This window comes from Dipteris shenzhenensis, chromosome 3, assembly GCF_047967505.1.
Source record: "Dipteris shenzhenensis isolate YYH24624 ecotype China chromosome 3, Dip_SZ_1.0, whole genome shotgun sequence".
Classification (NCBI taxonomy): domain Eukaryota; kingdom Viridiplantae; phylum Streptophyta; class Polypodiopsida; order Gleicheniales; family Dipteridaceae; genus Dipteris; species Dipteris shenzhenensis.
Window position 1 is genome coordinate 58453689 of NC_141598.1, and position 22664 is coordinate 58476352.

Consider the following 22664-nt stretch of genomic DNA (forward strand, 5'->3'; position numbering starts at 1 on the left):
AAGCTTACTCACTATATGCTCGGCTACTTGACCTTTGCTTGGGCATGTGGTCTCGGTTCATAGATGTATGACTCGATAAAAATGGTTCTATCGATTTTTTCTTTAGAATTTGCAATTTAATATCTTTTTATGACCAAGATAGATTCGTTAAATATACTGTTTGGTTGAGATTGCCTTAGTTTTTTATAAGGTATGTTCGTCATTTAATATCCTTTTGTGACTAAGATAGATTCGTTAAATATAACATTTGATTGAGATTGCCTTAGTTTTTTATAAGGTATGTTCGTCATTTAATATCCTTTTGTGACTAAGATAGATTCGTTAAATATAACATTTGATTGAGATTGCCTTAGTTTTTTATAAGGTATCTTCATTGGCCCTTTTAAGTTCTTTCTACCTAGACAAATATGTAAATAAATAGGTTGATGAAGATGTATGTATGTATGTATGTATGCATGCATGCACGCACGCACGCACACATGCATGCATGTATGTATGTATCTATATGTTGTAGTAACTATTCATACAAGTTACAGTTCTTCTCCTTGGTAATTAAGTATTTATTAGCCTGATATGTTTCACCATTTTGATTGATTGAAGGCCATGACCTTGATTAAACATGAATATTTAACATTTTGAACATGCAAGTGTTAGATATATTACAATGCTCCACTCTCGTGTAACTATGCAGGAACCAGCTAACTCTACTTATAAGCCCCCCATATGAGGAGAAGTCATTTGAGTAGCTCGGTTATCTGGTAGGTCCTGGTTTGGACACCAGATGGGGGCCATGTGTGGCCTGATGGTTGGACGGCTTCAGATAGAGTTGGCACACTGCCAACTAGGCTACATGCAAGTGCGAGAAGGCATCCTTTGACTAACCGCACTGAGGGTAGACCGAGCATTTCCCAAGGCACCCACTCTCGGGTTACGGGGCCTGTTTGGAGCCTCAGATGATCCCGGATAGCTCTGGGCCAAACGGCAACTGTAGGTTAGTTGGTCTGTTTTGTGCACCAATTCTATCGTATGGTCGGTGACCTATTTCGGGGATCGACCCCCAGTCAACCATTTTGGGCAGACTGGGTCGGTCACCCAATTGAGCCTAACTGACTATGACTGGTGGCTATATCAGAACAAGCCCATGAAGCCCATTTCATCACTGGCTACAGCAACCCTGATTCCTTAGCATCCAACCTCCGTCTTCTACTGTTTCCAGCATGCCATCAAAGCTTCTTTCACAGGAGCGCACGGTTGGGAGGCAGTGCCATCTATTGTATCAGTTCTACAGTAATCAAAATTTTGATTCTCCATACTATCTTGTTTTCTCTCTTGCATATGAGATCCTATTATCTGTTGAGCATAGACGTATTATTATTTTCTTACATGGTATCAGAGCCAGGACTCTAGCAAGAAGATTTGGTAGTGTGTTTCTATTTGCGAGCAGATTGTGAGAGATGGCCTAGCCTGCAAGACTGCGAATCCCACCGTTCGGTGAAAGCAGAAAGTTGGACAGCTCTAACTATCCTCTCTGAAAGTTCAAGATGAAGTCCATCCTAAGCGCATATATGAGCTTTGGGACACTGCTACTGGGGTGGACGTGAGGCCGGTTCCGAGATCTAGCCAATGCAAGACAACAGATAGTACCAACTGTGGATGAGATTCTTGCGTGGACAAGAAGAAATGCAGATGCGCTGTGTTCTATTGTCTGCAGTGTTAGTGATTCCGTCATGGTGTTAAATCAACATGTCACCACAGCGGAGGAGGCATGGACGGTCTTGAAAAATCAGTACGAGACCACCTCGGGGGGGTCACTCATCATATGTAACCCTATCACGTGAGTTCAACAGAAGGATATTTTTTATTCCTAAAATTTACAGAAATAAATATACATAAGGGACTATTTAAAATAGTTTTGGAAAAAATTTACAGATTTGTATAGAAAAGGGGTACATTTTATTAATGAAAAAATTTACAGATAAGGGATTTTGAATATAGGCCTTGAACGCACGTGATATAGAGGGTTTATACATAGTGAACCCCCCGAGGAGACCACGAATCAGATGCGGATTCAGAATCTGGAGACTCAACTCGTGAACGAGAAGTTGTCTGAGTCTGAAGCGGCAGAGAAGTTCATCACCAGGGTGAAGAATCTGGGCGATCAGATGACTGCGATTGGCATCACCATCATCAACGAGAATCTAGCATGAAGGTGCATATGTATGACGGTCTTGTTATGGCGCCGAATACGCAGAACAGAAATCCACCCCTCAACTTTGAGGATTTCAGCGCGATGCTTCTGAAGGAGGAGATGCGTCAAAAGACGAGGATTGGAGAAGATTCAGCCTTTTGGACCGGATCAAAGAAAGGTAAGGGTAAGGACTCTGGTAACCCATCTTCTTCTGATGATAAAAAGAGAAAGAAGAAGATCAAGTGCTTCTATTGCAACAAGGCAGGTCACAAGCAGAATGAGTGCTGAAAGAAGATTGCAGATGAGAAGAACGGAGTAAAGAAAGAGTCCAGCAACAGTGCACATGCAGTATCAGTAGAGCTGTTCGTCGCAATTGAGGAGATTTGCACGGAGGGATTTCATGTACCTGCGGATGAACCGTGGATCATTGACAGTGGTGCATCGCGCCACATGACCATTCAGAAAGGCGGATTTCACATCCATCATCTGAAACATGGGCCAACTTTCCTAGGCAGCTAAAGCCAAAACACTGCGAATTGTGGTTAGTCGAGCTGTGGGAGCAAAAGCATCTTGATAATCAAAACCATGTACCTGTGCAAATCCTTTTGCCATGAGCTGAGCCTTGTACTTATCCAACGTGCCGTCGGACTTGTACTTGGTCTTGTACACCCACTTGGTTCCAATTACCTTGCGTTTTGGTGGTCGATCCACAAGGTCCCATGTGTTGTTCTTCATTATGGAGCCATACTCTGACTGCATAGCCTCCATCCACCTATCATCGCCCTGTTCCTCTTCAAGACACTTGGGTTCATCAGCACGGATCACTTCTGTCATCAAATCATAGTTGACCAAGTGTTCCTGCACCCTTCTTTGCTCCTCTAATCTCTTGGACCGGCGGTGTTCGGATGGTTTCTCCTCAATGGCTGGAGGTTCTCTGCCGTCCAAAAGCTGCTTTACCCACTTCGGGAATGGCCATTGCCGTTGTGGTTTTGCAACAACGGTTTTGCAGGCTCTTCTTCATCTTCTTTTTCTTGAATCCTCCCAAGCACTGTTAGGGGAGTTCGGTGTACTGTTGGTGGCAGTACTGGATGGATATCTTGGTCCTGGTTGTCTGGGAAGGAAGCATCCTCCTCCAATTGATGCGGCTGTTCTGAGAAGACCACATCACGACTTACAATTACCTTCTTGGTAACAGGGTTATAGAGACGGTAACCCTTCGCCTCTTCACTGTAGCCCAAGAAAATACACTTCTGGCTCTTCGGTTCCCATTTGGTCCTGGAAGCATCAGGGACATGCACAAAACAGTCACATCCAAAAACTCTGAAATGTGCAGCTGAAGGTTTCTTACCAGAGAAGGCTTGCAGTGGAGTCATCCTGTTCACAGCCTTCATGTAGCTATGATTGAGGATGTAAACTGCAGTGTTACATGCTTCAGCCCAGAAAGTCTTTGGCAAATCTTTCCCTTTCATCATACTCCGGCCCATTTCGCAGATGATGCGCATCTTGCGTTCGGCTACTCCATTTTGCTATGATGTATGTGGTGGGGGTTTCTGCCTCTTGATCCCGTGACTTTTACAGTAATTTTTGAATTCAGTCGATGTGAACTCTCCACCTCTGTTTGATCTCAGCTTCTTAACCTTCCTCCCCGATTCTTTCTCGACCATTACATACCATTCCTTGAACCTACTGAAAGCCTCGTCTTTCATCTTTAGGAAGTATATCCATATCCTTCTCCTGTAGTCATCGATCAGCGTCATGAAGTAGTAGGAACCACCCAAAGCTTCCGTCTCCATCTTTCCGCAGAGGTCCGTGTGTACGAGCTCTAGAGGAGCCTTTGCCCTGCTAGCCTCTTAAGGAAAGGGCTGCTGATGCTGCTTGCCCATCATGCAAGCTTCACATACATCGGGCAGATCTGAAATTTATGGTAGGTCTGCAATCATTCCACTTTTATGCATCTCCTACAAAGAACTAAGGTTTAGATGACCAAACCTCTCATGCCACAGCTTAGTGTTCTTCACATCTGCTCGAGCACTGAAAGCTGAGAGTTCGTAAATGTTGTTGCACCGTGTACCTTTACCAATGACCTTTCCTTGAAGATCCAAATCTGTGCACCATTCTTATCGAATTGAACTTTGAGGTCCCGATCCGTGATCGCAGAAACAGACAACAAGTTCCTCTTGATATCTGGCACATAAAGAACATCGGACAACTGTTTTACAACTCCATCTGACTTGAGAGCAATCGTACCTTTTCCTTTTACTGGACATTTTGCATCATTGCCGATTGCTACCAGGATGTCATTCCCTACCGGCTGTAGAGCACACTGAAAAAGGCACTTTATGGGCTGAAACAAGCCCCAGGAGCGTGGTACCAACGAATTGATGCCTACTTTCTGCAAAACGGGTTCAGGAGGAGCCCATCTGATGCAAATTTGTATATCTTCAGAGAAGGAGGCAGGTGTATGATCGTGGTCCTTTATGTGGACGACCTTGTCATAACAAGGAACCATGAAGAGAAGATCTCGCAGACGAAGCATTTGCTAGGAAGAGAGTTTAAAATGACAAACCTCGGACTGATGCATTTCTGTTTGGGGATTGAAGTTTGGCAAGAGCTGAAACAGATCTTCATTTCACAGCTGAAGTATGCTGGAGAGATACTGAAGGCATTTGGCATGGTTGAGTGCAAGACAGTTGGTACCCCTATGGAGGTTGACGCGAAGCTCTCAAACGAGGATTCATCACCACTGGTGGACAAAGCGAAGTATAGAAATCTTGTGGGCAGCTTTGATTTACCTGTGCAACATGCGGCCGGACATCAGTTTTGCAACTGGTGTACTACGCAGGTTTTCCAATAAGCCCCGGGAGAACCATTGGAGGGCAGGGATGCAGGTGCTGAAATACATCAAAGGCACACTTGATTATGGCATCACCTATATCAAGGGCAACATCTTGACCGGATTTTGTGACTCGGATTGAGCAGGAGACGTGGACAGCAAGAGATCAGTGACAGGGTACTGTTTCTCACTTGGATCTGGAGTTATGTCATGGGTCAGCAAGAAGCAACCCACAGTTGCTCTTTCTTCTACCGAGGCCGAGTACAAATCTGCATGCTTTGCTTCTTGCGAGGTAGTGTGGTTGAGGAGGATTTTGGGGGACATGGGTGCAGTGCAGAACAAGCCTACACAGTTATCATGTGACAATCAGAGTTGCATGGCGATTGCAAAGAACCCGATGTTTCACGCTCGCACAAAACACATTGAGATTCAATATCACTTTGTACGCAAGCTCATCATGGATGGAGAGGTCGACTTGGTATACTGTCCGACTACAGAGAATGCTGCGGACATCTTCACGGAGGCTTTTCGAAGAGACTTGCTGGAGAGGCATCTTCATCGACTTGGCATTGGGCCGAAAAAGTAAGTTCACTTGCAGGTGGACATTGAGGGGGGGTGTTAGATATCAATGCTCCACTCTCGTGTAGCTATGTGGGAACCAGCTAACTCTACTTGTAAGCCCCCCATATGAGGAGAAGGCATTTGAGTAGTTGGGTTATTCGATAGGTCCTGGTTTGGACACCAGATGGGGCCCATGTGTGGCCTAATGGCTGGACGGCTTCAGATAGAGTTGGCACACCGCCAACTAGGCTACATGCAAGTGCAGGAAGGCATCCTTTGACTAACCGCACTGAGGGTGGATGGAGCATTTCCTAGGGCATCCCACTCTCGGGTTGCGGGACCCGTTTGGAGCCTTAGATGATCCGGATGGTGGCTCTGGGCCAAACGGCAACCGTAGGTTAATTGCTCTATTTTGCGCACCAGTTCTATCGTATGGTCGGTAGCCTATTTCGGGACCGACCCCCAATCGACCGTTTTGGGCGGACTGGGTCAGTCACCCAATTGAGCCTAACCGACTACGACTGGTGGCTATATAAGAGCAAGCCCGTGAAGCCCATTTTATCACTAGCTACAGCAATCCTATTTCCTTAGCATCCAGCCTTCGTCTTCTACTGTTTCCAGCATGCCATCAAAGCTTCTTTCACAGGAGCGAACGGTTGGGAGGTAGCGCCATCTATTGTATCAGTTCTACAGTAATCAAATTTTTTATTCTCCATACTATCTTGTTTTCTCTCTTGCGTACGAGATCCTGTTATGTGTTGAGCACAAATGTTGTATTATTTTCTTACAGCAAGCACCTACTATCCAATGATGACGTTACATACTTCAACAACTCCTACATTAACTTTAACAACAAAATGGCATTGGACAAGGTACATTTGATGACCCATAGAATTGGACATTTCTAAGGATATTTTGATTACAATGTCAAATCACACGACAAAGACAAAAAACAAAATAGATTTACACTATATATATCATTATCAAATTGTGAAATTTGTTTAATTAATTGTGACATGGATAACAATTGGGGAGATGCACTCTAAACCTTTCTTCCCAATGTAGCATACATTGTTCTAATAAAAAGTTATGTTGGATGGTCACAGGTTAGTTTCTATCTTTCAATTAATATGAGAAAATTCACAAATTTCGACCAGTATATTGGCGTATTTATATCATCGGCATTATTTTGATTGATATTAAAAATTTTGTAAATTTATGTAAAGACAATATTAGAAAAAGAATTTTACCATTCGATTGAAATAATGCATGATAATTTGAAGCATTGTACGATTATAAAAAATAATGCTTAGAATTTGATTTGTATTGACTCAATTTGTTGAATTAAAGCTCAACAATGTAGAGAATCAGTTTGCATATGTTTTGTAAACACACACACACAAGCATGTACTTATGTACAAGGTTAGGGGGCCTGAGGACTAAGAGAAGAAGGCTAATGTGGGCCTATCGCTCTAGCACAATGGAACAGTCCTTGAATAGAAGTCCTAAACTCATATCACAAATGTAATAATGTGGATCAACTCTTCCTACCATTCCAAATTCCAAGAGGTCCCCACAATCAATTTTAAGATCACATCAATGAGCATCAAAACAAAAGTCCCAAAAATACATTGCTAGGAGATAGGCAAATAGGGCAAAACAATGGAGTTCTACTACAATGAATGCAAGATACCTTGTGTGATATGCAAATGTTACAAATTGAATTATTTTTTCGTGTTGCTTTAAAAATGTTTAATGTAGTAAGAGCATAATGCTTCCTAAAAAGCTTCAACATTGAATTTATTTGTATTTAAGTATATCCACTAATAGAAAGGGAAAGCCACATTGCTCCTTGATTCCTTGAAATGTCATTGAACTTTAAACTATGGGTTGCATCACCAAAGTTGTATAGAATCCAAACCCTTGAATGCTAACAATAGTATAGTGGAGATTTAATGCTTGTTCTTGCCATCCCTTTTGTTAATAGATTAGGTTATTGATATTGTAAAGGACGTGGGAAGGCATGACACAAATTCCAATGTTGTAATGACCATGTAACGCTAAATGATGAATGCTTATGCTAGTTCTCAATGATTGGTAAGAACTCAAATATTGATAAAGAGGTAATTAGCATGTGGGCGAGAGTAGTTGAATCCAAATGGAGATTGCGGATGAAAGTAGAGTTTGGAAGGAAAATGAGGGTAATATATAATTGGATATGCAAGGTGAGGGAGCAAGAAAATACCTATGGAGAATATATTATGAAAAGATGTGTGTGTATGTGTGTGTGTGTGTGTGTGTGTGAGAGAGAGAGAGAGAGAGAGAGAGAGAGAGAGAAGGCTACTAATTGAATGGATCCATGTAAGCAATGGCTATGAGAAAATATCAAATGATTATTCCATGATAACCAATTTTCTTATTAGTATTAAAAGTATACATTAAAGCAAATAGCTTGGGGATATAATTTTTGCATAAAATGCCTACATCCAAGTGTCATGCGATGTAGGAGAATAACACAGGTTGCAAATGGACTTTAAACTATAAACAAAGGCCTTCAAAATTCAATTTTGAATAGCAATGTTGACCCTAATGGCTACGATAGCAATAATGAAGCGAGGATCTCTAATTTGCGTTCACATTTCTTTTCTTTGTCACATCTTTTTCCAAAGGCATCAAATAAGATTATACAATCAAGTAATAGATGTTGATTCTTGACAAAGAACATAGGTATCTATTATAAAGATAGGTGTAGCACTACGGTAGTCCAAAGTCAAAAAGAAAACACGGTTGGATGCATAAGCAAATGATATAATGGAGGAAAGAGGAAACGTGGAATCTCTAAAAGATGAGAGAGGTGCTAGGTGCAATCCCCAACTTGATTGAAAGAGAGAGTTTTAGGCGGGTGGGGGGAAGGCAACAGAAAGTGTGGCTTTTACTTTTCTCCATGAGGCATTTGGAGGAAGGAAGGGGAGGGTCCAAAGCAGTGCTAGCGGGAAACTTTTTTCGCAACCATGAAAATAAAGACACTCTCCAAGTCGGTCGGTTTTTGCATCTCATCACACAGGCGAACATTCCGTCAGCTTACACACCAAATTACTCAAAATCGTAACCAATATGTTGAGGACAAGTCGAAATCCGAGCCAGTTTTTCTATGGGTGCAAGATAAGCTAAAGTGCGGGTGACTGGTCCGAAGGCGAGATGATGCGCGAGAGTGTCCTAAATGAGAGGGTGAAGGGGAGGGTGGGAGCCATGTGGAAAAGGGGTAGGACCCCTAGAGGCTAGATCCCCTCAAGAGGGGGGCCTTTTGGCTTTTTGAAAAACCCCTTGCAAGCTCATCACTCTCAACTCCTACTATAATCACCGCCCAAATCCTTTTCTTCTTCTTCTCCTCCTCTTCTTCTTCTTCTTGTGCATTTTGTTTTGTTGTTTCTTTCTCTTCCTTGAATCGACTGCACTTTCCTTTCTCATTTCGCCTGCACCCATCCCCAGCTTGAGTCGTTTGTCCCTCAGAATTGAGCTTCGCACAGCTTCCCATTGTCCCAACATGCTATCTTTCGAACTCGCATTGATTTCAACGAAATGTTGACCGTCTTCGTGAGTTCATCGTTTCTCAGAACTTTATGAAAATTGGCTCGTACAGAATCTGCAGGTTTGGGCGTGCATTGTCGCTCTTGTCGCGACGTACTTTGGGCGCTCGAACGCGCATAGAGGTGGGCTTGATGCTTGCATAGCCGCTGTTGTTGATCGTAACAGACACACGTTGTTTTTCAGGTTGGGGCGCGATAAACTTGTTGCAGAACAAGTGGGCGACTTTGTGGATTCTGAAGGAAGCTACCCGTTGATTTTGTTGTTGGTTCGAATCTTTCCTGATGCCGATGGATCAGGTGACGGATGCCTTTGGCATGGACAAGATTGTATTAAGGGAGCCTCGTGGTGCTTCTGCAACGGTAAGTGACTTGGATAGAGTCTTTACACCGAGTGACCCACGTGTTGTGTATCAGGCATGCTTGATATATTTGATTGGATGCTTCAAGCAATTGATATCATAGTTTCCAACTGAAAAGTTGTGCCGATCTGGACGGATTCTCAAGCTTTGACACGGGTATCGAAGCTCGAGCTATTAACTTTTAGCTCTTTAGTATCCCCGAGGTCTCTCACAGTCTACGTTCAGTGTTTGGAGACCAGGCTTGGGTTGTATTTCTATGTCATCCTGATTGACTTTTAAGTTGGCCTCCCTGTTTACCCTTTGAAGCATGAATTTGTTGACTCGGGTGGAATAAAATTAAGAATTTCCTGAACGTTGGTAAAGAAGTGCGTCCTCTTTGCATTCATAGAAGGTTCTTTGATTTCAGCTGCCATTCTCTTGGGTTGACGGTCCATAACAGGATAACTTCTTTGGATTCATGCTGATATTCTGGAGTGTTGAATAATGCTTATGCCATCTAGTGGCATCCCCTAGTTCATCTAGTTGAATTTGGGAAGAGGTAGTTCAAGTAATATTGATATTTGAGCACAATTTTTAATTAGTGACTTCCTTGACTGCTGATCTTGATTAGAATGGCCAGAATAGGGCCACTCATTAAAAAACGTACTAACAAGAAAACGTGTTTCATTGTAGCCAAAAGCATGAAGGTTCTACAGGCAAACATGACACATTTCTTGAAACTCCTTGAAGCCTGATACGTTCCCACCATATACTGCAGTAGGATCTTGACTTCCTTTCTCAACACTTTTGCTGAAGTGAGAGATCAATGATATAGGGTCTCCAAGGTGGGTAGGAAACTTCTCCATAGGCTGCCACCATTTGTCTCACCAACCCCTAAAATGTAGTAGTTAGGGTTAGGTAAATATTTGAAGATCCATCCTGCGTTTGCAAGATCCCTCTGGTTGGATGTAGAGTGTAGAAGAAGCGTTGAATTGAGGGGCTTCCCAACCCAAATCCATTATAGCATCAAGTGGTTTCATTGCTCCACCCACACTTTCTTGTATGGGTTTTTGAATAGCATCACAAGAAGCACATTGGCAGAAGCGTTTCACCGACAATAGGTTTCGGCAAGAACAATTCAGCATTTTTACTTCTCAAAATCGTTTTCATAAAAAGGCTCCAAAATATTACCATCTTTATATGTGACATTCTTGAATAATTTTGGTTATACTCTCTTCTCCCTTCAGCTAGCTTGCTGCCCACTGTGGACTGCTAGCTTGTTTTGAGGGTTCCTCCCTCCATTCCCATCTTGAGTAATAGAGTTGCACATCTGGTCTACTGCTTTGTTTAATAAGTTGACTTGGATTTTTGAGAGAATCTTTAAGTGAGTCTTTTAGGAGTATACATTTCCTAGAAAAATCCTCAGCAGGGACCAAAGATCCTCTCTCTCTCTCTCTCTCTCTCTCTCTCTCTCTCTCTCTCTCTCTCGTTTAGATGATCTCTCTTTCACACACGGATGCAAAATAGCCCAGCCGTCAGCCTAAGGAAGAAGGCTCTAATACCATGTTGAAATATATGTTGGAGATCAAGAGCTCACAAAAAGCATCTCAATCCATAAATCACTCCATGAATCTCTCCATCAACCTCCTAAATTCTCTCAAGCACACCGTCACACTCTCACCCCATAGCTTTAGGTCATCCTCACATACATCAACACTCTATCCATGCGTTTACATGCACGCGCACGTGCACACAATCCTACATATAGGAGGATCCAAATACCCAACACGTCTTTTGTAGATGCCTTTTGTGTCATTGAGAAACCATGACGGCAAAAAGATGTGCCAGACAAAGTTTAATTGATAATGGGAGTCGGGACTGATGACAAGGACACTAAGACAGCTACCCAATAGACTACCCATTTCAAGGCTAGTAAAAGCGAGTGTGAAAACATACGATTCATAGAAAGCTAGCCTAGGGGGGGTCATACATTGCAAGGCATTAACGTAGGCAAAGTAGGTGAAGACCATGGCATACCTCAAAGGGCCATTTTTGCAAATGGAAGAACGAGGGACTTTGCTGTAGGCATGCTGCATGTAACCAAAGGTAAGCATCCCAAGGTTCAAGCTTATGGTGGCAATAAAGTCTAATGAGCTGAAGAAAGGCTCTAATAACCACTTCTGTTTGACCATCAATGGGTGGGTGCCAGGTTGTAGAATGCTTGAGCTGAGTGTCCATGGACTGCCACAAAGTGGTCCAAAAAATAGAAAGGAATCTGGAATCCCTGAGAGACAATGGAACTACTCAGCCCAAAATGAACTTACACATTCTTGAAGAACAGCTGGGCTGCTTGGACTGCATCACAGTGCTTGTTGGTTTACATGAAGATGGACATGGTGGAGAATTTGTTAAATATTAGTGGTGGGGAACAGAGAGGAAATCCATGGAGACATGTTCCCAAGTCTTGGAAGGAACTGGAAGAGGAGAGTATAATTCATGAGTCACTTTCATACGCTTATTTTGTTGATAAGAACCACATGATTTGATGAACTTTTCCACCTCATGTGTCACATGTGGCCAATAAAAATGTCTTTGCAGGGACATAGAGTTTGTCTAATTTGTAAAGGTAGGACTCTGTGATTGTGTAGTCCAGAAAAGGATGAATGTTACCTTCAGTTGGATGCTGAATCAACCAGTAGACATGAGCAAAATTGTTGTCAATAGAGGACAGGACTGGCTTCTCAGAGAAGGCTGGAATTTGCATGCCAAGAACAGAAAGCATGGCATGAATTTGGGGCTTGAACAAGCAGTCTGCTTGTCTGTTTTGATAGTTTAGTTTATACTTGATAAGGAGGTCGAATTGCTGCATTTAGGTGGACCACTTGACATGCCTCAAGTTGCCAATGGAACTAAGGGTGTTCAGATATTGTAGAGGCTAATGATCAGCGTTGGGAATGACTTCTTTAGCAAGTAGATAGCATCTGCAATGCCTGATGCTAAAGAAATGCATAGAGCTCTTTATCATATGTAGGATGATTCAAAATAGCATCAGCTAGGACTGAACCAGTCCCAATGGCATAAGTTCTTACTCGCATATCAACTTAAACCTCAAAAACTTTGCTCAGTCATAAAATCTGAGAGTTGGAGGAGAAGTCAGCTTGCTCTTGAGAATGCCATGACTTGGTCTTGAGCAGGGTGGCAAATAAAGGGTGTCTTTGCCTTTGTGACCTAGAACAAGGGATAGGGAATCTTTGCAAAATCCTTGATGTGCTCTCTATGAGCCCAGCAAGTTTCTAAACTCAGATATATTAGTGGGAGTAGGCCAAGTCATGATTTTGGCACTGTCAATTGCAACTCCATCTTGGGAAATGACAGAACCAAGATACTTCACGTGAGAAAGCACAAACTCACACTTATTTGGATTTAGATGATGAAGAGAGGTTTGAGCAGGGAGAGAGAAGACCTGATGTAGATGATCCAAGTGTTCCCTTGTAGATGATGACAAACTTGTCAAAGAAAGGCCTGAAGATGTCATTCATGGATCTCATGAATGTTGCTGGACCATTGTTCACTCCAAAAAGGAGAACACCCATTTATAATAGTCCTTGCCTTGCTTTGAAGGCTGTCTTCCATATCTCAGCATCCTTGATCTTGACTTTGATGGTGTCCACTTTTTTGAGGTCAAGCGGCATAGGCCTATAATGGGCAATTGCCATGTATGGCATACCTCCCATGTTCTGTGGCCAAGTAGGAAACAATAGAACTTATTTGTGGACCTTTTGGATTACTCCCTTATCCACTTTGTTCTCGCATTTGAAACCCTAGGGGGGGTCTGGGGCCAAATTCACCCCTGTATGACTAGTTTTCATCAAAGAATGGATATGGTAGTATTTGATTGCCAGTAGATACAGTGGGACTTGGTTCCGTAGATATGGTGGTTGGGTTGACACCTAGGGCTCTACTAACACCCTATTAAGCCTAGCAAATGGCTTTAACATATCCGTCAATTCATTAAGTCCAAGTCTACCCATCATATTGGAAAAGGTTTCCCTTAATCTAGTTGATGTAAACGGGGTAGGATCTCAGGGATCATTAGAGTTGGAGGTGAAGGGCTCCGTCTAGGCTCATGGACTCTTCTAAGCTAGACAGGTTACCTTGTGGTGGTTTGTTCAAGGCATAAGAACTGAATTTTGAGCTTGCTAACCCTAAAGCTATAGAGCTAGGTGTGTAGGTTGATAGGAGGGTATTTGAGGTACTATCATTAGGCTCAGGGTTAGCTCCTAGGACTCTTCTTGATCTCAAGTGCATGTGTGGTTGATTCCACTTCAACGCAAGGTCAAGGGGCGGCGCCCTTGTGGCTTCTACAACTGGCCAACCTTCACTTTTTAGGAGCTATTGAAAGAAATTTCATGGATCAAATGTCTCAATGGTTGTGTGTCATTTGAATCTTCATGATCATGGCCATACCTTATGTTCCTGGTATTCTCTAGCATCATCTGCAATTATCTGTAAATTTTTTGTCCTGTTCATAAGATGTGCCTGTCGTTTGAGTCTTCACGATTAATGTCCATACCTTGTATTCCTGGCATTCTCTAGCATCATCTGCAATTATCTGTAAAGTTTTTGTCCTGTATCATAAGATCATGGTATATTCGGTCTCAAGTTCTTAGAAAACCTTCTTGCTGCTTGATGTCTGTATTGTACTAAAGGCTTCTGATGTTGTGCTGAGAGGACTATTTTGAATAAATTGAAAATCCAATTAAGTACTTGGGAAAAGAAATGAGTGCAAAGAAAGGTATTCAGATATGGGAATTTGGACATGCTTGCAGGTGTACTTGTATGGTGCACAGGTCACGTCATGGAAAAATGAGCATGGAGATGAGCTTTTGTTCTTAAGTAGTAAGGTAATAACTCTGTGATATTGGCAGAGTTTTGAGGCTGCAGCAACTTGTGATTGCAATGGATTTCCATATGTTTGAGTAATACTTCGCTGCTGATCAGGCAATTTCCAAGCCCCTAAAAGCAGTCAGAGGAGGGATCCCTCTTTGTTTTCCTCAGGTAAGGTGAAACTTCTAATGAGGCAATAGGGTCGAGCAAACTGGTTTCACAATATGGAAACATTTCTTAGCGTCATTTGTTGCATTTCAGTTTGGCAATATGGGGTCCTTGGAGCAGCACGGTTTTGCTAGAAATAGGGTGTGGAGCATTGACCTTAATCCTCCACCGCTGCCATCGTGTGGCAACAAAGCATTTGTGGACTTGATTCTCAAACCCACCGATGAGGATCTAAAGATCTGGCCACACTGGTATGTTCATGTGTATGCTTTGCCGTCATCTGGAATCTTGATTAGCATGGGTGGACAGCTTCTACTTGGGTACTGATCAGAATCTCAGATCAAGATTGTTGCTTTGCTGACTATATAATATTCTTTTTTGGATTTTGTGTGCCTTTGCATGCAGTGGCATGCCTATGTTTGTGTGCACATCAGCAGCATGGTGCAAGCCTAATCTTGTTGCTTGTATTCTGTCAGAAAGCGATTGGCTAGTGGATGTACTGTAGAAAGTTGCTGAGATTGTTCCTAGTCCTGTCTCTAATGTTGGTTAGTTTCCTACAATACTGTGGCAGTAGGATCACATTATGTATGTGCTTATTTTCTCCCTTTTCGGGCATTTCACAGCGTTTACTGTAATGTAGCAACTCTCATGAGTGCGTCATCTCACGCAAGGTCTGTACCTACTCTTGTACCGGAGAATGTGTGCCTCTAGTGTCTTGAGGTAAAATTCTGTCTGCCTGCAATGCTCTCTCTGTGTGTGTGTGTGTGTGTGTCCGTCCATTGGGAGTACAGCTACACATACATAGCATTGGCCATGCGTCATACCTCAGCTTTTTGGACATGAAGCAGCCTTCTTATATAGTGGCTACAAGAAGTGATCGTCACCAAAACTAATTCAAAGGAATAATTATACTACATTGTATACCTGTTGATAGAGCATGGGGTCTCTGGTCAGGAATGTCTAGATTAAGAGACTCCACGGGTCTTTAGAAACCCAGTATAGCTGCTTATGCTTGGGCACTGATGATGACATAAGTGTTGCTTTACTTGCTAAGTATGTCTTCCTTTTGTTTTTCATAAAAGTTTTTGTTTACCTCTTTTTTCTTCTCTTTCATTTTCTCTTGTATTTTCTGTGTAGATTTTTGGTCTTTAGAACAACAAAAAATCTAAATTTGTATGATTGGACTTATTCTAGTCTTACAAAGGTATATACAATGTATACCTGTTGATAGAGCATGGTCTCTGGTCAGGAATGTCCAGATTAAAATAAAGCTCTCCCATTTCCCAAAAGAAGAAAAGGGGTCATTTATGGACTATATCAATGTTTGCAGATGTTGCATATGTCACCTGTTTGGTTGGCCCCTGGCCGTGGACACTAGTCACGCAGGCTTGTCTTTTGCATTGTAGATAGGAGATAACTTGGATGGTCAATTTCATGAATTCATCATCTTCCATTTTATATAAAATGTTTGCATGGTTGTTTGATTGGCAATGGGAACAATAATTTTTTCATTAGTTTTATCCCACATTTCTGTTCTTTGTGGGGGCGTTCTTAGCTTCTTAGGAGTGAATGATGGATGTCTTGCTGGACAGTTTTGAATTTCGGCTTCGAGTTGCATTAGGAGCTGGGATGCTGACGCTCACTTCGAGGATTAGGAACACAGACAACAAGCCATTTGCGTTCACTTTTGCTCTACATACCTATTTTTTGGTCTCCGACATAAGGTTTTACTGTTTTTTCAAAGAATTTGTTTCCAAGCATTAAAGTCAGTCAGCCATTTCTTTTAACAGAAAGATTAAAATTTCCCAATTTTCTTTTCTAGTCTTGGCAATTTTCTTGGCTCAAATTTGTCAGGATTAGTCATCTTAAAGCTTACATACAGTGTTTTGGTTAAAGACATTCTTCTTTCTGAAAGTATGGGCTATTTACTGGGTTTTACTAATTACTTGCTCTGTCAGTGAAGTACGCATCGAAGGCTTGGAAACGTCAGATTATTTTGACAATTTACACAAGAAAGAAAGATTCACGGAGCAAGGTGATGCCATCACATTTGATGCAGAGGTACAGGGTTGCATCTCATGTGACATGATTCAGTAGCAGCTATACAATAGTCCAATTTGGTTTCAATGAAGACCTTACTTTTGGGAAAGTTAAATGGCACGGCTGGGGAGGGGTAAGAGAGGGGGCGGGGCAGGCATGGGTTAGTATCATTGCCATGTTTTATTGCCTTATGTAACTGCAGATAAAGAGCTAGCATGCATCTCTCTCTCTCTCTCTCTCTCTCTCTCTCTCTACACACACTCAATCACTTTTTTTAAAGTGAAAACTTTGAATGCTTTATATTACAAGATAGCTATCCTAGAAAACCGGTAAGCTGGAAGATTACATCAGAAAACTGCTAAACTGGAAGATTACACACACTTTTTTTGGATGAAAAAATGAGTTGCTTTATATTACATAATCACCATTCTAGAATAGGATGATGGAAAATACATCAACCGCTTGTCTTTGAGATTGGAGTAGGTGCTGACAATACCTAACTGCCTCATGAATGAATGTGGCTAGGCACCTCTGATTCTGGAAAAGAGAGAAATTGGGATAACAACTCGGAGCTATCTGAATAAAATTCCTCTAATCTCATAGTAAACTAGGCATCTGAAGATGAAATGCTCCTCCGACTCAACCTCCTGTAGGCCACATAAAGTGCATATGCGTCTCTCCTTGGGTAGACCCTCTGCCCGACCACTCTCAATACAGAGTCTATGTGAAGAGACCCGAAACTGCCCAATGGAGATCCTCAATGAATGGGGTAAATGAATCTGTGTATATCTTGGTGGGTCAATAAGCCCCTCATCCGAGATATGTGTGCAATGATCTCTGTAGAAGTTGAGCTTCACTGGGAGCTCATTCAATTCCAACTAGGTCCAAAATGTGTGTATTTGCAGAAGATCCTCATGTATGACTTGGCTGACCTCATGATACGGGAGTGGGAAAAACGGCGATCAATGCTGTATTGGAAGGGAGGAAGTCTATCCATATGTAATCCCAGTCGCACAAACCATCTCACTATATGTGCAAACCAACATCTTTGGTCACTTGCTGCTAATAGTGCCATGGAAGAGGACAATGCTAACCACGGTAATCTGCTGCATCCAAAGGTGTGATCTCCGTATGCCCTGACTTGATAAAGTAGGTAATGACCTGAAATGTTGTAGCCTGCATCGAGCTGCAATGGTGAAGATCCAAACTTAGCGTGGATGATCTGGTGAGGAACTGACGGCTTACGGTGAACCATCCGTGATAGCATAAGAACCCATAGTCGCCCCACATGAGACCACTCAGTATTTGACAATACTGGCCCCCAACAAGGGCTGCCATACATCCCTGTTGGTTGAACCAAGGAGTCAAAGAGCAGGCATTTGGTTGGAGGGTCTTGAAAATGTGCTGCCTCTCCAATCTAGCCAATGAGAAATATCCTCTGCTCAAGCGAGCCTGTATCGCCGCGGTCTCATGGTGAAAATAGGTCCGAAAAAGATAACCCCCAAGTAGGTATATGATGAAACAATTTCGACTTGTGACGCATCAAAAGTAAACTGCTCCCGATGCATCTGACCCGAGGTATTGAAGATCATGAGCTTGGTTTCACCAAGGTTGACCTTCAGATCATGCGACTCACAGAAAGATTGTAGCGCATCTAAGTGTCTCTGGAGCCCCTCTGCTGAGGACAATAGGAGTACCACATCATCTGCATAAAGCAATATCTGAATAAGAGTGCCAGCAAGAGAGCATCCAGCCCCCCCTAGTGTCTGCATGACGCCTCAAGCTCATCGATGTAGAGGCCATACAAGGTTAGGTTGATAAAGGACATCCTTGTTTGACCCCAATCGTACTCAAAATCTCATCTGTCCATCCAAATCCTGTTTGAACTCTGCTTGAGACTCTTGTGTAAAGTGCCATGACAGCCCAAATACTCTCCGTGATATGATTTGATTGTACTTAAAAGTGTACGTGAGACCCTTTAGGATCTATGGGACTGGCGATCACTATCAACTAACAGTGATCCCTTACATCTAGTGGGAGAAAGTATTACAAACTTGTAATATAGTTTGCTTTATGTATCTATGTACCTTGCACACACACACATACATACATTTTTTTTTGTGAAACACATAAGTGCGCACACACGCACATGTTTTTATATGTATATATGTATGTATCTCTGTATATATTTTATTTTGTGTGTGTTTTTAGATTGATATGCTAGCTCTTTATCTGGCATCTGCACTTCCACAAGACAGTTATACATATGTACATTGTATATCTTGTATATATTTATGCTGTATGTATCTGATTTTGCCAGTTAGTTTTGCCTTTTTGATTGTAGGTAGATAGAGTGTATCTGAGTACACCAACAAAAATTGCTATTATTGATCATGAGAAGAAAAGAACATTGGTGTTGAGGAAAGATGGTGGGCTTCCAGATGCAGGTTTGATTCTCTCCTTGGTTTTGATAACATAGCATGTGATCTTTGAGGAAATTGGTTCTGGAAGAAGATGTGACAAGTGATAGATGTTTGTTGGTTGTAAAGACTGATAATTCTACTTAAGAGTATATCAACCATTCTAGCACCATCGACTAAGACCAAAGGTGGAATGATCAAGAAATGGTTGTAACCCTACAGAAAAGATGCTGGATATGTGTGTAAATGCATGTTTGCGCACATGTGACTCCTCTATTGGGTGCTTGATATATGAGATTATGATTTTGATGAGAATGTAGCTAATGGTTCAGCAACCCCGTCTTGAGTAGAGTACTTGCCTCTGATTTGTCTCCATAGTCTGCAATCTTTCAAATTCTGCATAATAGGCAATGCAACACATACATCTAAGGAGAAAGGCATCAAGCATTAACTCATTACCTTAGAAAGTATTATCTCTTTGGCTTGTGTTCTGGTTCAAGACTTTGGCTACCTGTTGGAGACTTTCACTAAGAGGCGATACGCGGAGCTTTTTCTACCTTTCTAGCCTGTGCATTTGTTTTCTCTGGTTATAATGACATTATTCCAGGAACTAAGCTTAGTTTGTGTGTTGCAGTTGTCTGGAATCCATGGGAAAGGAAGTGCAAATCCATGGGTGATCTTGGTGATGAAGACTACAAGCGAATGGTCTGCATTGAGGCAGCAGCCATTGAAAAGCCAATCATTTTAAAGCCTGGGGAAGAATGGAAAGGCCGTCAAGAGTTGTCGGTTGTATCCTCAAGCTATTTCAGTGGCCAATTAGATCCATACAAAGTTTTGAATGGATGAGCTATTGGCATTTGTTGTCAACCAGTCTATTGAGCATGGCAAAGATAGAGCTTATGCTAGGTGATAGCAGGTTGTTCATGCCCTGTAATAATTCTTAGAGGCAGTTTGCACTAACTCTTAAGGTGTGCCAGCAATTCATGGGGTGTGTAGATCCTGCCATTCTAAGGTGCAAAGTGATGAAGTAGGCTTTGTCAAGGATTTCTGAATATGATGCTTGGTACATCATATCAAAAGCTGCATTTCTCAAAAGACTTTGCATATATGGGCTAGAATGCAAGCTTACCTCTCAGTTTACTGACACTAAGTACAGGAGTTTGTCTTGAGTCTTCAACCCACAATCCTGAATGGGTGATTCTAGGGGGACAGTATATCTCGCTTCTGTTGCAAGGAGATCAGCATATATATGCCATCTCTTTGGTGCGCTTCCTTTTGCCCTTATAGTTGATGTCAGGCATAAAATCATTCTTGTTCTGCACAACAAGTATTGTCCTGTCAGGCTTTTGGAACAGATTGCAAATGTCATTACTGACAGATGGTAGAGAAACAGCAAGAGGAAATATCTGCTCACTGCTTTTGAAAGACGTGAGCTGGTTATCGACTCCAGATATCATGGTGGCTTTTCAGGCCTTGATAGAGTTTAGCTTTGGAACACAGGTTCTGTGTTGGAGTGTGTTGGGCTCGTCTAGTTTCTGCACATTCTGGACTTCACAATATAGCCAGCTTTTATCAGATTATAGACAGATGCTTTCAAGTGTAAAATCAAGAAATTTGATTGGTCTGCATCATTGGTGTTAAATTGAATCAGCAAATTTGGAAGGCCTTGAGGACATGGCCAGTTATCCAATGAGTACCCTTATCTACACCTGTCTATGTACAGTCCCCACACTTTTAATTTACATACTTTTCATTATGAAATCATTGCTATGGATGTTTTTGGGAAGAGTGAACTTATGGCTGTCTTTATGCCAGAAATCTTGTAAATTCCCAACTGTTCTTTGTGCTGGATATTTTCACTAGTCTATATTTTGTGGATTCTTTTATGATATTGTTGATAGGTTTCTTAGAGTTTTCAGTATGATGCGTGATTTCCAATGTGCCAAACGGAACCTGTTGAGGTGTTGGATTTGTCCTTGGATTTCAAACCAAAATATTCACATGACACCAAGGTCCCCTAAACCAAATATTGTATTTGGTCACATTATCTGTAAGTATGATATGATGGCATAGAGCACCTCCTTACTGTCTACCCTAACCTGCCTGCTCCAGGGTCCACCCTGTAAGTGGCTGGTTGGGCCTCCAAAGGCCCCACTACTCATCTACTTTTGTGCGCCTGTGTGTGTTTCCAGGGGACGGGGGCAGGGGGGGTGGGGGGTAGTGGGCTCTCATAGACTGATGTCCCTGCCATTCTAAGTGATGCATGTGTATTAATGTAGGCATTTTCAAAAAATGAATTTCATGTGGAATAGTTAGACTAGTTCTTCCACTAGTCAATATAGATCACCTATCAACTACCAACATAGACATGCTATCAGTTTCCATAATTTTGAGCTTCTTTGTACTTGGTTTCTCTCCTCTTCAAACTGCACAGAGAAACCTCTTCAAACTGCACCATGGATGACTTGAAAATGTAAGATGACTAGTGTTGAAGCTACACACCATTCAAAATAAAAGATGAAAAATGATCAAATGATGGTGTCATTATAGAAGCATAACTTGCACTGTTATTGAAGAAAGGCAACTATGGACTATTTTGTGCTTGATGATGGTGTCATCGTAGTAGTATAAGTTGCAGTGTTAAGAAAGTCAACTATGGACTATTTTGTGCTTGATGGTGTTATCGTAGTAGTATAAATTCCAATGTTGTTGAAGAAACTCAACTAGGGACTATTTTCAACCTCAGTGATCATTTAAATGCAACATTGCATGGTCACCAAACTCTTAAAAAGCAAATTATTTAATCAATTTAAGGGTGAAGCGCCTATTTAGTCACTTCGAGAGGCATATTTGAGATGTCACAGCAAGTGGGCTATTGACATAATTGAGTTGTCCAATAGCAGGGGACATGTTGCAACTGAGCATTGTGAGCATCTAGGAAAATTAACTACATCTATCATGATTGGCTCAAGTCTTGTCAAAAAATAAAGTTGGGAAACTTGGGCAAAGTTACTATATTACATTGATGCATGAAACATAGTGTCATTGTCAAAGCATTTAGTTGTATCATTCATGTTGTTGCCTTGATACTTGATTTGATGAAATCATTAAACTATATCAACAAATTTATTTTGAATTGCATTGCATTGCCTTGAAGAAGTGGTGTGTTGTAAATGCGCATGTCTTGAGAAACGTTAAGAGTCTTAGTGGATTTTGCTAAAGAGGAGAGGCTCACTATGGACCTATTTGGTAGAAAACTCGTTCCACTATCTGGAGCATTGAAGTTGATAAAACCTAGGTATCTTTGACTAGAATGAATTGCGTGAAGCAAGTCATACTTGAGATCAATGAGCATCATCTAAGGCACCTTTTGAGAAGCCTTGGCTTCAGTGAATAATATCAATTTTCTTCGAAAGAAATTGATCATGCATAGGTTTGAACAAGTTGGAAATGCTATTAAAGGCATGCTAACCATTTCTAAAAGCCATTATAGCATATAACTCTATTCAATTGCTTGAAAAGTTAAACCAAGCTTTTGGAAGTCCAACCTAGAACATATGCTCATTGTAGAAGACATATAGCTATGCCCATTGTAGATTGATGAGATGGGACCTATGGCTTGTGACATACATTCTAAATTGT

The 22664-nt window shown here is 41.7% G+C and overlaps 1 protein-coding gene across 2 annotated transcripts; it reads left to right on the top strand.

Annotated features, from left to right (window-relative positions):
- The first annotated feature begins 8946 nt into the window (after positions 1 to 8946).
- On the top strand, positions 8947 to 20830 carry LOC147904075 (putative glucose-6-phosphate 1-epimerase). Of its 2 annotated transcripts, XM_087370413.1 has the most exons (9): positions 8947 to 9292; positions 9354 to 9529; positions 14337 to 14411; positions 14509 to 14565; positions 14656 to 14813; positions 16155 to 16286; positions 16521 to 16623; positions 18947 to 19049; positions 19657 to 20828. In XM_087370413.1, exons 2-9 carry the CDS (start codon positions 9452 to 9454, stop codon positions 19866 to 19868), a joined length of 918 nt encoding a protein of 305 aa, XP_087226539.1. In that variant the 5' UTR covers positions 8947 to 9292; positions 9354 to 9451; the 3' UTR covers positions 19869 to 20828. The 2 variants fall into 2 exon arrangements, with proteins under 2 accessions (XP_087226539.1, XP_087226545.1); XM_087370419.1 differs by lacking the exon at positions 16155 to 16286 and having other exon boundaries at positions 19657 to 20830.
- Positions 20831 to 22664: the final 1834 nt, after the last annotated feature.